Source organism: Heptranchias perlo, chromosome 1, assembly GCF_035084215.1.
Source record: "Heptranchias perlo isolate sHepPer1 chromosome 1, sHepPer1.hap1, whole genome shotgun sequence".
In the NCBI taxonomy this organism is placed as follows: Eukaryota; Metazoa; Chordata; class Chondrichthyes; order Hexanchiformes; family Hexanchidae; genus Heptranchias; species Heptranchias perlo.
In genome coordinates this window covers 109,259,812-109,272,300 of record NC_090325.1, presented here as the reverse complement: position 1 = coordinate 109,272,300, position 12,489 = coordinate 109,259,812, and the positions used below count along the sequence as shown (strand labels likewise).

The following is a 12,489-nucleotide window of genomic DNA, read 5'->3' as shown; positions in this document are numbered from 1 at the left end:
CAAGAAGGTCTGGCTTGAGGTGGCAGAGGAGGTCAGCAGCAGCAGTAACATCTCCCAAACCTGGGTCCAGTGTAGGAAGCGCTTTAATGACCTGACCAGGTCAGCCAAAATGAGTACACTTATGCATTCTCCCACACTCGGTCTTCCACATCACCTCCAACACCACACAACTCCTTCTGCACTGCCACCACAACGCTCTCGCATCACTCCTCACATCCACTCAACCATCATCCTCACCTTGCCTGCATTTACTCACCACCCCAGTTCCCATTCGAACACCACCACGCAACCCAATCCTCATACAATCTCATGGCTATGTCTCACACGCACCCTCCCATGCATCTCCCTCACGCTCACCCCCATCTACACCAATGCATGCAGTGGGTCACTGTACAACCATCACTCAATCACGCCTCTCTGTGTTTTGCCTTGATAGGAGAAGGGATGCCAGAATGCCCGGGAGAGGGATGATGGCGAAAGGGGACATGGAAGTGGGGACACCACTCAAAGTGCTTCCACGTCTCACCCGTTGCCCCCCTCTCAACCAATACCCGCAATGCTGCCTCCTCTCCAGGTGGTTGAGTCTGCCCCTGCACAGGTGCAGGTGGAGCAGTCTTTGGAGGGGTCCTCACAGGCACCGAAACCCAGAGGGCATCGGCCCAAAGCATCTAATCGGTCAGGGCATGAACAAGAGCAACCTGCCACTACCTCTGCTCCAGCCAGAGGGGAAGCACCACGTAGGAGTAGTAGGAAACGAAAGCCAAAGGTTTTGTGAGCACAATGAGGATGCACAAGGGTGTCTGACGATTTGTCATGTTTTTTATTTATATTTGTTTTCTTTCACATTCACAATAAATCTTATGATTATCACCACTACTGCCACGTCTTGCCCATTCTTGACTGGCTTGTGCAATAAGTCCCTTTCACGAGGTTCACCATGGAAACCCACACTTGATGCCACCCATTGGGTCATTCTACAGTGGGTGTAGGTGTAGGCGCACCACTGTTTTGTGCAGGGGGCGGGTGAGGAGGCTGGTGTGGCCGCTTCTCTGTCCAGGTGATGAGGACTGGACTCTTCACACTGTCTGATGTTAGGAGAAACGTTCACATATCAGTGACTCCCTGGCCTCACGAGCAGCCAGGTGAGCCACTGTTCTGCCCATGGGTTGCTCCTCCTCCTCAGCCTCCTCCTCCTCCTCAATATGGGTGGCAGATGTGGAAGAGGCCTCCTCCAGCAGCACCACTCTCTGTTGTGCCATGTTGTGCAGGGCACAATAGACGACTGTAATGCATCCCACTCTGTGTGGCCTGTATTGAAGCACTCTCCCAGAACGATCAAGGTACCTGAAGCGCATCTTGAGCAACCCTATAGCATGCTCAATTGTAGACCTAGTGGCGATGTGGCTGTCGTTATATCGACGCTGTGGCTCAGTGGTGGGGTTCCTCAGAGGTGTCACAAGCCACATGTGCAGGGGATATCCCCTGTCCACGAGGAGTCAGCCCTTGCGGGTGTTGGGTGAGTGGAAGAGGGGCGGCACGGTGGACTCCCTGAGGATGAAGGAATCGTGGCAGCTACCAGGGTATCTGGTGCACACGTGAAGGAATCTCTTGCGGTGGTCACAGATGAGCTGAGTGTTCATGGAGTGATAGCCTTTCCTGTTGATGAACAGTCATGGCTCATGTGGAGGTGCTCGTATTGCTATATAGTTGCAATCGATCACACCCTGCACCCGTGGGAAGCCAGCCACAGCATGGAATACCACTGCCCTCTCCATTTGGCCGAGGTCATCCATGGGGAAGTTGGTATAGTGCGAGGCCCTGCAGAACAAGCCGTCGGTGACCTGCCTTATGCACTTGTGTGCAGACGACTGAGAGACCCCGGTGATCTCCCCGGTGGCACACTGGAAGGATCCGGAGGCGAAGAAGTTGAGGGCAGTGGTGACTTCGACAGCGACAGGTAAGAAGATGCTGCTTGGTCCATTCGGGAGCAGCTCATCATTAAGGAGGCTGCAGATGTCCACGATTGGCGACTGACTCTGAGCCTCCGTATGCACTGCTCCTCAGAGAGGTACAGGAAGCTGAGCCTCGGTCTGTAGACCCTGTGGCGAGGGTAGTGCCTTCTGCAACGCATCTCTCTCTGTGGTTGCCCTCCCTCCTGCTGTGCAGGTGGATGCGTCACAGCACTGTGTTGTGGAGCTCCACGTGTCAGAGGTGAGGGGATCCGCAAGGTAGGTACATGTCTCTGGACCCCGGGGTAAGTGTGCAAGTTGGTGACTTTGACTGTCATAAGGAGGGTGATGGAGGCCAAACTTTGTCCCAAGTGACAGAGTGGCCTCCTGCAATGGGTGAGAGTCTCCCCCCCCCACTTGTCAAATGGACCTTTGCAGCTGCCACAGGCTGACGGCTGCAACACGTCCATTTGACCTGGGAGTGTTTCCCCCAGTATGGGAAACAGTCCCACTTTGTTCTAAAATCCCACATAATCCCTTAATCAGGTCAGTTAATGACCTGAAATACCTAAATAAATAATGTCAAGTGGCATCCCGCTGGCTTTAATTGCCTGCAGGATTCCCACCAGCGGGGGCTGCGCGCGCACGCCGGCGCGTCTTTGGGGAACCTGGAAGTGGGCGGGATCGAGACGGGATCCGGTCCCGCTCCGGGATTCCCCGATTTTCGAGGCCCCCCCCGCCGAGAACGCACCCGATAGCGGGTGGTAAAATTACCCCCTATATCTTATTTGCCGTCGTTTGCACCGTAACAACAGTGGTCACTCGGAATGCCAAGGGTTCCTGATGCACAGTATTTCTGTGGCATGAGATGGGAGGATTTAAATTTCAAAGTCCCCAAGGGTGTGCAGTTGGTTGTGGGATGATTGATTGAGCTCCCTCGGCCCTGCAATTTTAAAATTTCTTCAGCCACCCCAGTAGCAGCTGCCGGTCACATTACGACAGGTGCCCAAGGGCTGCAGCAGGGTTTCCACCCCCGCACCCCACCCCCAAAGTTGGTTTCCCGACAGAGATGGGAATTTCTTTGGGAACCTGCCTAAAATATTTAAATAACCCTCACCCTAGAAAATCCTCTGGGGACAGGAGTGTGCCATTGGTGTGGGTGAAGTCCTGCCCTGCTGACCTTCTGCATGGAAGGAAAACCTGCCCCGACATTTCTAATTACTTAAACAGATTTGCGGTCTGTCTCACTTTTTTTTTGTACAAATTCTCGCTCACAATACCTCTGTCTCTTGAAAGACTGTGTGACAAGTCATATCGAAACGTTTCACCCGTCTTTAGTTATTGGCCCAAATTTTGCTGGAGTGGTGCATCTCGTGGCATGCTTCGTTAGTTAGACTTGCTCCTGCACCCTTCAGCTTGAACATTTTTGCCCTGTAAGTTACTGGAAGTGCAAGCTGATAACGGCACAGCGAGGGCAATGGGGCATCTGGGACCTTGGTGAACGACTGGACCAACAGTCTATCTCCTTAACCCATGAAATTTAAGAATTGAGAAAGAAACAAAGGAACAACAAAGAAGGAGGGTGAATTAGAGTCAAATCAGGTACAGAACAAGAAATAAAGAGAGGGAAAGAAAGATTGGATTAAGAGAGAGAGAAAAAAGAGACAGAAAGGAAAAGTAAAAAAAATGACATTGCATTAATAATTATCACATCATTAAAAGGGAACTTATGCTGTTATGTTCGAACCCTAAGTTTCTGCAGCGAGTTTAATGGGCAATTAATGTGCAAATGCAGCAAGTTCTTAAAAATATTGGGGCGGCTAAGAGCAAGATGCTGTTTGTGTGAAGAAAATGGCGGAGCTGCGTAAATTGTCCAACATGTTATGGTGATTCACAACTCATGGCGTATCTCTCAATCCCTTGTACTGGCTGGCCAATTTGCGCATTAATAACGGTGTGTGTCGTGAACTTGCTGTTATTTTTCCATAAAGATTTGAGCCAATATACTGTGGAGTGCTTTTTCAGTCCAGACCTTCCAGACACTGAACTCAGTCAGGGGCTCTGTAAGCGAATTCTATAAACTGCAAACAGCTTTGTCCAGCTGGTAATAAAGATCATAGTACAGATGAATAAGTATGTTAAAGGTTGAGCTCATTTTTTTAAAATTGGAAGCTGAATTAAAGTCAACACACAAAACGTTACAAGCAAAAAAACACTGAAGTTTCATTTAATTCAGTAAGGCTGAGCAACATTAAACTGTTCAACTTTGTTCCATTTGGCTCTATTCACATTCAAACCAACAGTCATCACTCAATCGTATACCAAATTATATCAATTTGCTCATTATTCCTCCTTATATTAATTACCTCCTGAAATATAAAAATAGGCTTTCTGGCCATATCTTGACAGTTTTCCTGTGAAGCTGGGGCAGAAGGGGCTAGAAATGTGCTTGGCGATGTATTCTGTTACATCCGTGCCTCCCCCCTTTTCTGGAGGGCAATTCTGGGGGCATAAAATGTGCCAGCTCATATGTGGAATGAGTGAATACTTCATTTAATTTGACTACAGTCTGTGTCCTAGGCTTTGTGATTGGTGAGCAACAATGATGGGACGGGACTTCTGTCTGTCACAGAGATGTCACCCTTACTCCGGGCAATTTCCAGTCAGGAGGGGGTCATTTGCACGCCAGAGGTGAGCTCCCTGACCTCCTCTGAGGACTCGTTCCAGACAGGAACCTGCCGCAGTGGGAGGAGGAAAGCAAAATACAGTTTTTTGTCAAAATGTTTTATCCTGCTATGGGGGCCTGTGCGTGGCCATGCTCTGAGAGTGCTTGCATAGGCCCCTCCACAATGGGACCCCAAGGCCTGCTCTGCCAATCCCTGAATGCACAAGTAAGTGAATGGGGACCAGACCAGAAGGAGCGAAGGCCTCTTCTAGGCCCTCTCCCTCCACTGCGACACTTTGTGGGCATTACCACCGCTAGCCTGGCCAATATTTATCCCTCAACCAACACCACCAAAAACAGATTATCTGGTCATTTATCTAATTACTGTTCATGGGACCTTGTGTGTAAATTGGCTGATGTGTTTACCCACAAAACAACAGTGGCGAACTTCAAAAGTAATTAATTGATGTGAAGCACTTTGGAACATCTTGAGGACATGAAAGGTGCTCTGTAAGTGCAAGTTCTTTATATCTGTCACATTCCTAAATTCTGGGACATTTTTGGGTTGTCAGTTTTTGAAGCTGTTGGTCAGCTTTTGCCAGCTACTCTTCCCTTGTATGTGGCTCAAGAATCTCATATGTGAGACTTGAGTTAGAGCCTGCCCTGGGGCAGAACACAATGGATGGATATGGATGGATGGACAGTCAGCTTTTGCAAGTATGTGGATTCTCTGTGAGTTTGTAGGTGGATGAGTTGCAACAAGTTCCAAATATCTTCAGGAATGTGAGTTTAATAAAATATATTTATTTGGGAGATGTATCCACCCCTAATTTCTAACTTTAACCATCACTGATGGATTCTGAAACAATATTATATTTAAATATAATTCATTGGAATAGCATGTTTTATATCATATTTGTGGGATAAACGGAATGCACAATGGTAAATCTATGATTCCTTAACTGATCACATACATGGGAAGAATCAACATATCTTGCTTATAGTAATCAACATAATGGGCATAAAATTCCTGGGGCTGAAGAAAGAGTAAATTGCATTTATGCCTGGGAGAGGAGCAGGAATAGGGCATGGATCCCAGCTCTGCCAGAATGCCACCCATGTGAACCAAACCTTTAAATTCCAGTTGTGGGGGACGGGGGGTGGCGGTGGGGGGGCACAGGTTTCTAGGCTTCTTTAGGAAATTCATCCTTTTACATCCTTGAAAGGCCACAGTTAAGATCTAGCATGAGTCCCTTTGAGGCCTTCTAAAGGGACTCACACCTTATGCCAGCAGAGCAGGGCCCCTGGAATTTCTAAGCCAAATTGCTTGTTTTTTTCTTTCAAAATCCATAAATGGGCCTAACAGCAGTTGTGGCCTTCTTTGCAAATGTACCCTCATATGAAGACGTAGAAAATCACCCTACCCACCCCAATTTTGTTCCCTCACTGGCCCCCAGGACAGAATGGCACAAATGCTCCCAGGCCATTGTCAGTGTTGTGCTTGTCCAATCACCTGGATATTGAAAGGGAGGCACATGACAGTAGCCTGGTGAAAATTCATCATCTGATTTTTTTTTTCTGCCCCCTATGGGGAGATGTTTGATCTCCCCTCGGCACTTCTCCACAGCACCATGGCTTATATTGAAAGCTTAGTGGAACACATCCATTAGCCTGTAACATTGCCCATTGCTGTTCAAGTGTGCACCACAGCTACACGGCCCAGCCACTGCATTTGCGAGTACATATATTTTATATATGTATTGTTGAACTGTTAGTGACAATTATTGGTTGGATATTTCCTCATTTGGGTGGATATTAATTCTTCTATCTGGAGACTAATTTGTTGTAATAACTATAGACCGTTATTAGGAGTATTCAGTGTCAAAGCTGTGAAATTCAGAATTTCTTTCTTATTTAACAGCACAGCTTTTGAGCTTTTATACACTATTGCTTCTATAAGTCTGTGGAGGATAATCAAATGCCGATTAAACCCTGCTGTTTAAGAGGTTTTCTTGTTACCCTTATTATGTTTCTGTTATGTCCAGTTTAGTCTAAGTTGCTTTGATTAGAGCAATTCCAAGAGCTCTATAAATATTTAAAGTATTCAGAACCCCCCACCCCCCTCACCCCGACACACACACACACACACAATTTTAGAATAGCTGCATGGAGAGATCCAGAGATGGATCCAGCAAGAAGCCTAGCCTGCCAAGACTGGAGAAGCACATGTGAGGTCACGTTGTATTGTTACATCCCGGGCTATGCTATCGTATAATTAGATGTTGGGCAGTACTGGCGCACTCCTGAATATAAGATACTTGGACCACTTACAGGAGTGACCAGCACTGAGAGAATATTTAAGGCAGACCCAAAATTTGTAACGGTGCTCCTGATGGTGAAAGGTTGCCTGGCAGACATGCAAAGTTGGAAAATGATCTCTTATATCTCTTAGTGAGACAGCAGGTGGTGCCTTTATCCACTAGACTATCTTTATGAAGACAGTGCCTCTTTAAATTCAGCTACAAACCTCACTGCACACTTTTGTTGACCCAGAATGAAAATTTGACTAATCTGCCAATCCTGATTGCTACAGTATGTGCTCGTATATTTTATTTTATTTGGAAATCCGTGAAACCTACAGCTACAAATCCTATCACACTGCTAAAAAGTAAAGTGGAACTTTAGTACATTAGATTGTCTTTCTCTAAACTTTAAGCGCAGCTCAATTCAAAATATATTTCATTGTAGGAATTCCATTTCTATATCTTCACCTGACGAAGGAGGAAAGCTCAAATAAAGCTGTTGGACTATAACCTGGTGTTGTAAGACTCCTTACATTCTTTTTAATTGTTATACTTTCTCTTTGACACAGTTCTTTCAAAGTTATTCCTATGATTTTTCTCTTTTTAATGATTCTTTCATTACTGTTTATCTCTGTTTGATTTAGCTACATTGTTGTCAATAGGTAGATGAGGGGTAAACAGACAGGCATAATGGGGCCTAAATTAATTAGCATTTAAAACCGAGCTTGATCCATGAGGTGCGCAACCAAGATGCACCAGAACAGTATGGCCTGAGGACCATTCATCATCATAATTGCAGTAAGCTGAGGAGAGTCTGGGACAAAGAAGCGATTGGGAGGCAGTCTGCTCCTCCTGGCTTCACAATAAGGTAAGTTAAAAAAACTTACCTGCTAGCTTCTTTCACGGCTAGGTTAGGTCACTGTAGCAATGCAAACTCCAACTACTTTTCACCAATTTCAGGAACAAATATTGAAATTAGGCTTGGGCTCATTTCAAGCGGCCACCATGGCCACCTAAATAAAGGCCTACTGAATTTAGCAGTGGCCTGGGCACAGGTCCAAATCGGGCTCGGGCCTTCCCACTAAACTTGTCTTTGTTGCAACGATGTTGAATATAGAATCCAATGTCCCAGGCTCAGGAGTGTATATTAGAAAACTGTGCTTTAAAATTAATGAATGTAAAATCAAGAGCTGGAGGTGTTCAATTTCACAAAATGCGCTCCTGACATGTACCAGGAAAGTAGAAAATCTCCCTGTAAAGCACTTTGGTGTTCAGTGAATGATCATATGTAGCTAAGGGTGGAGGCGAGAAGTCATTTTTTAATAGCCCTCCTAGCTGCTCTGTATGCCTAGCAGTGGCTGAGACGATGCAAGAGATTCTGGAAGTGACACTAAAATATTGTATGGACTTCTGCATGAACCAAAAATGGGAGCAGCTATTGTACACGATGCAACACCACAGTGAGTAAATCAATCAATTATAAAGTTGCAATATGAGGGATTAATTGACACAATGGGTTACACATTATTATCTAATCTCTGAGACCTGGGTTTTAAGGCAGCCCAGCGTGATGGGATTTCTTTAACTCAATTGTAGAGGTGGAGTATTTTAGAGTTAGTAGAAGAATATATTTCTGGAGACAGGGAGAACAATTTTCCAGGGTCTGAATGAATGTTTTGTTTTATGGGATAAAATTCTCCCACCTTTTGAAGCTGTAAAACATATTTGTGTAGTCCTAGTCCAATTCCAGTGCAAAGCACAAAGAGGGTGAATTTCCTCAGAGGTTCTCCTGATCGGCCACCATAGTTTTGGCAGAAGATTGCCAGAAACTCCATTTACAAAGTTACAGCAGCTGATCGGGAGAGGGAGAGGCATCATGGAAATTCCCGCTGAAAATTTCGTGCAATTCTGTACTAGTTGGCAGTCTTGTTCAGAACCCACAGTGATGTTCAATTATGAGCAACAGAAACTTTTACACCACCATAGTAGAAGATGCTCTTCTGAGGTTTAGGTAGAGAAGGATTTTTACTCTGCATCTGGCACATGTTATTGGTTACCTGGAAGTACTTAATGCTGACACTGAGTGATTAAAAATGGAAACATGTTTCATTTTCTGACACTGACATCCATCACCTCGATAAGTACAAAAACTCTTCAAAAAATATTAAAAGGTTGTAATGTTCAAACTTTGGAACTCATTGTTACATTAATAATGAAACTGAAATACTGTATGTGTTATGCATCAGTAAACTAATTCCTAATTGAAGGAGAAAAAGAAAATTCAGATTGCTTCACCAGCTGATTTAAGACATAAATACACACAAGGGATACTGAATACTGAAATATTGCACATGACTATTATTAAACAAGTGAGTTCCGTAGGTCATCGTCTTAAGTGAAATACAAATTGTATAAAATGGTTTATGATTCTGAATTCTATTTATTTAAGTATGTTAGTTTAGAACGTATAACATCACTTGATAGCGCACAGGGATGGATTTTGTTCTTGATCCATGTATCGATCTCAATACTAATGCACAATGGCTCAAAATGCCTCAGGTACTATTTTCTGTTTCTCTTCACTAAATAACTGTTAATCAGACAATTCACACCAGTGTGTAACATTCCTTCAAATCCACGTGTTGGAATTCCAAAAGGGCATCAGGGAAAAAAAGTGCTCACTGGACATAGAATGAAACCAGAATCCTTCTCTTCATGAAAATTAACCAAAGAAAAATGTAATACACAAAGATAGTCCTTTTAAGATCCTATTATAACCAAGTATACTTAAGATTTTTTAAATCATAAGCTGAATGACCAATTATAAAAATACATTATTAGATTTGGGCCCCAAAATGGTTCACCCTAAATCTTTCAGTATGATGCCTGAACACCAGTGACAGAAGGTGAACGCCATTTCACTTGAACGTAAGAAGTATTAGAGTAACCTCATGTTTGTATCTGTGCCCAGTGGAATTTAATAAACAAGGAATTTTACAACAAAGAAATAAAAAAATTTAGTAAACAATACAATAATTTAATTAGAAAATCATGCATTGAACAGAAATTTTATTCCCACCCATTAAGGAGCTCTTGGTATTTTACGCACGGGAATAAAAGTCATATTTGACAGAGCCTCATTGAGGATCCTTCCTGTGTACATGAAACGTGCTATGGTGACAGGTCTTACGTACTATGATAAAACGTTTATTTTGGATTGGTGATTATTAGTGGGAATAAATAGATTAATAAAACAGAAAGGAAATGAACTCCTTTTTACACTGGACAATGTTTGTTGTTAATGGAATGTGGCACAAAAAGTTTCATGATAGATTGCAAGCTCTGAATATGAGTTATTTAAAATTTACCACAGTAATTTTAATCATTGTGATTTATCCCAGGGATCAGGGGGAAAATAGGACATGGAGGAAATGTGGGCGATAAAGGAGACAAAGGACCAGTTGGTAAAGCAGGAATCGGAGGACAGAATGGCATAAAAGGAAAAATAGGACCATCAGGAACTTCTGGACCAAAAGGAGACAGAGGACAAAAAGGAGACCCTGGGCCACCAGGCATTTGTAAATGTGGGAGTTTAGTGCTCAAATCTGCCTTTTCTGTTGGCATAACTACCAGTTATCCAGCAGAGAGAACACCCATTATATTTAATAAAATCCTTTTCAACGAGGGTGGCCATTACACCGCTTCATCTGGAAAGTTTATATGTGCCATTCCAGGGATTTATTACTTCTCTTATGACATTACATTGGCTAATAAACACCTTGCACTTGCACTGGTGCACAACGGCCAGTACCGTATAAAAACCTTTGATGCTAATACAGGGAACCACGATGTAGCTTCAGGATCTATAGTCATGTACCTGAAGCCAGAAGATGAAGTGTGGCTTGAGATCTTTGATTATGAACAGAATGGTCTGTTTTCTGATCCTAACTGGGCTGACAGTTTATTTTCTGGGTTTTTACTTTATGCTGATGCTGATTACCTGGATGCGTTGGCAGAAGACGAACTATAGTACGATGAGGTTCAAACATTTCAGTTTGATTTCCAACTCTTTTATAAAGATGCAATATATTCATTTCATGATAGTCTGGGCTTTTATGAATTTTGTGAAACTGACCTAATTCTTACTGACTGTTCCAGCTTATCGCGATCTGATCATTTGATAATGCCTGATCCTGGAGTCGGTTTTAATCTGCCTTAATTTACCAACTGATTTAATTAGGAGTTACATATCTGGGAACAATCTTGATGATGACATTTCACATTCCAGCACATGTTTTCTAGGATATATGAGCCTAGGTTCTAGTTTAGGACTGCTCAGATCTCTTCAAAGGCAGCGTGAACACTTTTGATGTTATGGTTCCTATCCAGAACCCAACTCTTCTATCGCAAGTGGAAACCGCATTTTACACACTTTGACTGATTTTGTTTAAATGAATTAATATTTTTCTTAAAGGACATCTTCACCCTAATAATAATTGTGGAAAAGCTGAACAGTTATTCTATCATTGTGAACTTTTGGTTGCATTTAATTTAGCATACCTGCTGATGACTGAAACTGCAAATATTTCACTTTTTTTTAATATAAAATTATATCATCAGCTTGTCGTTTTTCAACAGATTCGTATCGTGAATTCTCTTTTCCTTATTCGTTATTTTGGTAATGAAACTGCAAATTTTCTAGAACTCCTAAATTGTGTTACTTTTTATTCATAAATGGTTGCATATCTGAGTGATTTAGAAAAACACCTTGGAAAAGGTGGCAACTGGACTTTCTGATTTATATAAGTGTTGCTAATGAATGTCCTGTTCATAATACTAAAGAAAAAAGTCAGACCAGTTTCATTTTTCTTTCCGTAAACCTGAATGAACTCAATGCTCTTTATGATGGCAGAAGCTTTTGTTAACTAAACACACACAAAGGGCCTGATTTGGACCCCGAGCCGAGAAGGGGGTGGGGGGGGGGGGGGGAGGGGGGGAAATTGCAAACAGGAAACCTGGAAGTACGGATTTCCCTGATGTCGTTACAATTTTGACGCTGGGAGGACATGGGGGGGTGGGGGGGCATCGATGGGCATGTGTGGGCGTGGAGGCACCGATGGGCATGGGGGTCACGGGGGGGAGTCAGTCATGGGGGGAGGGATCGGGGGTCAGTCACGGGAGGGGGGTGTCGGGTTGGGGGTTCGGCCCAGGATCCGCGATCGTTCGGGGGGTTCAGAGATCGGGGGGAGGGGTTCACGATTGCTGGGGGTCGCTGCAGGTATGCTTGTTGGACCTGGGGGGAAGCACTCCTGCTCCTCCGGGCCCACAAGCTGTGCCAGAAAGGCACTTACCTGCAGCTTCGGGCTTTCCCGCCTCCTCTCACATGGCGTGAAGGAGAAGGCCCAGGAATCCCGGCCCCCAGTGGTTGAAATTGCAAAATCTGTAAAAATGGAGGCCCGCAGCCTCCTTGAAAGGCTTGTGACCAACCCGCCTCCTGGGAGCAGGTTGGTTGCCCGCCCCTCGTCCCGCCCCGGTAAAAACCAGAAATGGACAGGTTGGAAGTGGGTTGGGG

At 44.2% G+C, this 12,489-nt stretch overlaps 1 protein-coding gene across 3 annotated transcripts in view; it reads left to right on the top strand.

The window, feature by feature from the left end:
* The window catches only part of LOC137338829 (complement C1q tumor necrosis factor-related protein 7), a 47,317-nt gene extending 35,449 nt beyond the window's left edge, over positions 1 to 11,868 (top strand). For 2 of the 3 annotated variants that reach the window (XM_068001870.1, XM_068001851.1), the window contains exon 3: positions 10,319 to 11,868. In XM_068001870.1, the coding sequence (XP_067857971.1) occupies positions 10,319 to 10,947 (629 nt within the window). In that variant the 3' untranslated portion in view covers positions 10,948 to 11,868. The remainder of the gene's footprint in view (positions 1 to 10,318) is intronic. The other variant, XM_068001860.1, reaches the window with a different exon arrangement.
* The last annotated feature ends 621 nt before the right edge of the window (positions 11,869 to 12,489 follow it).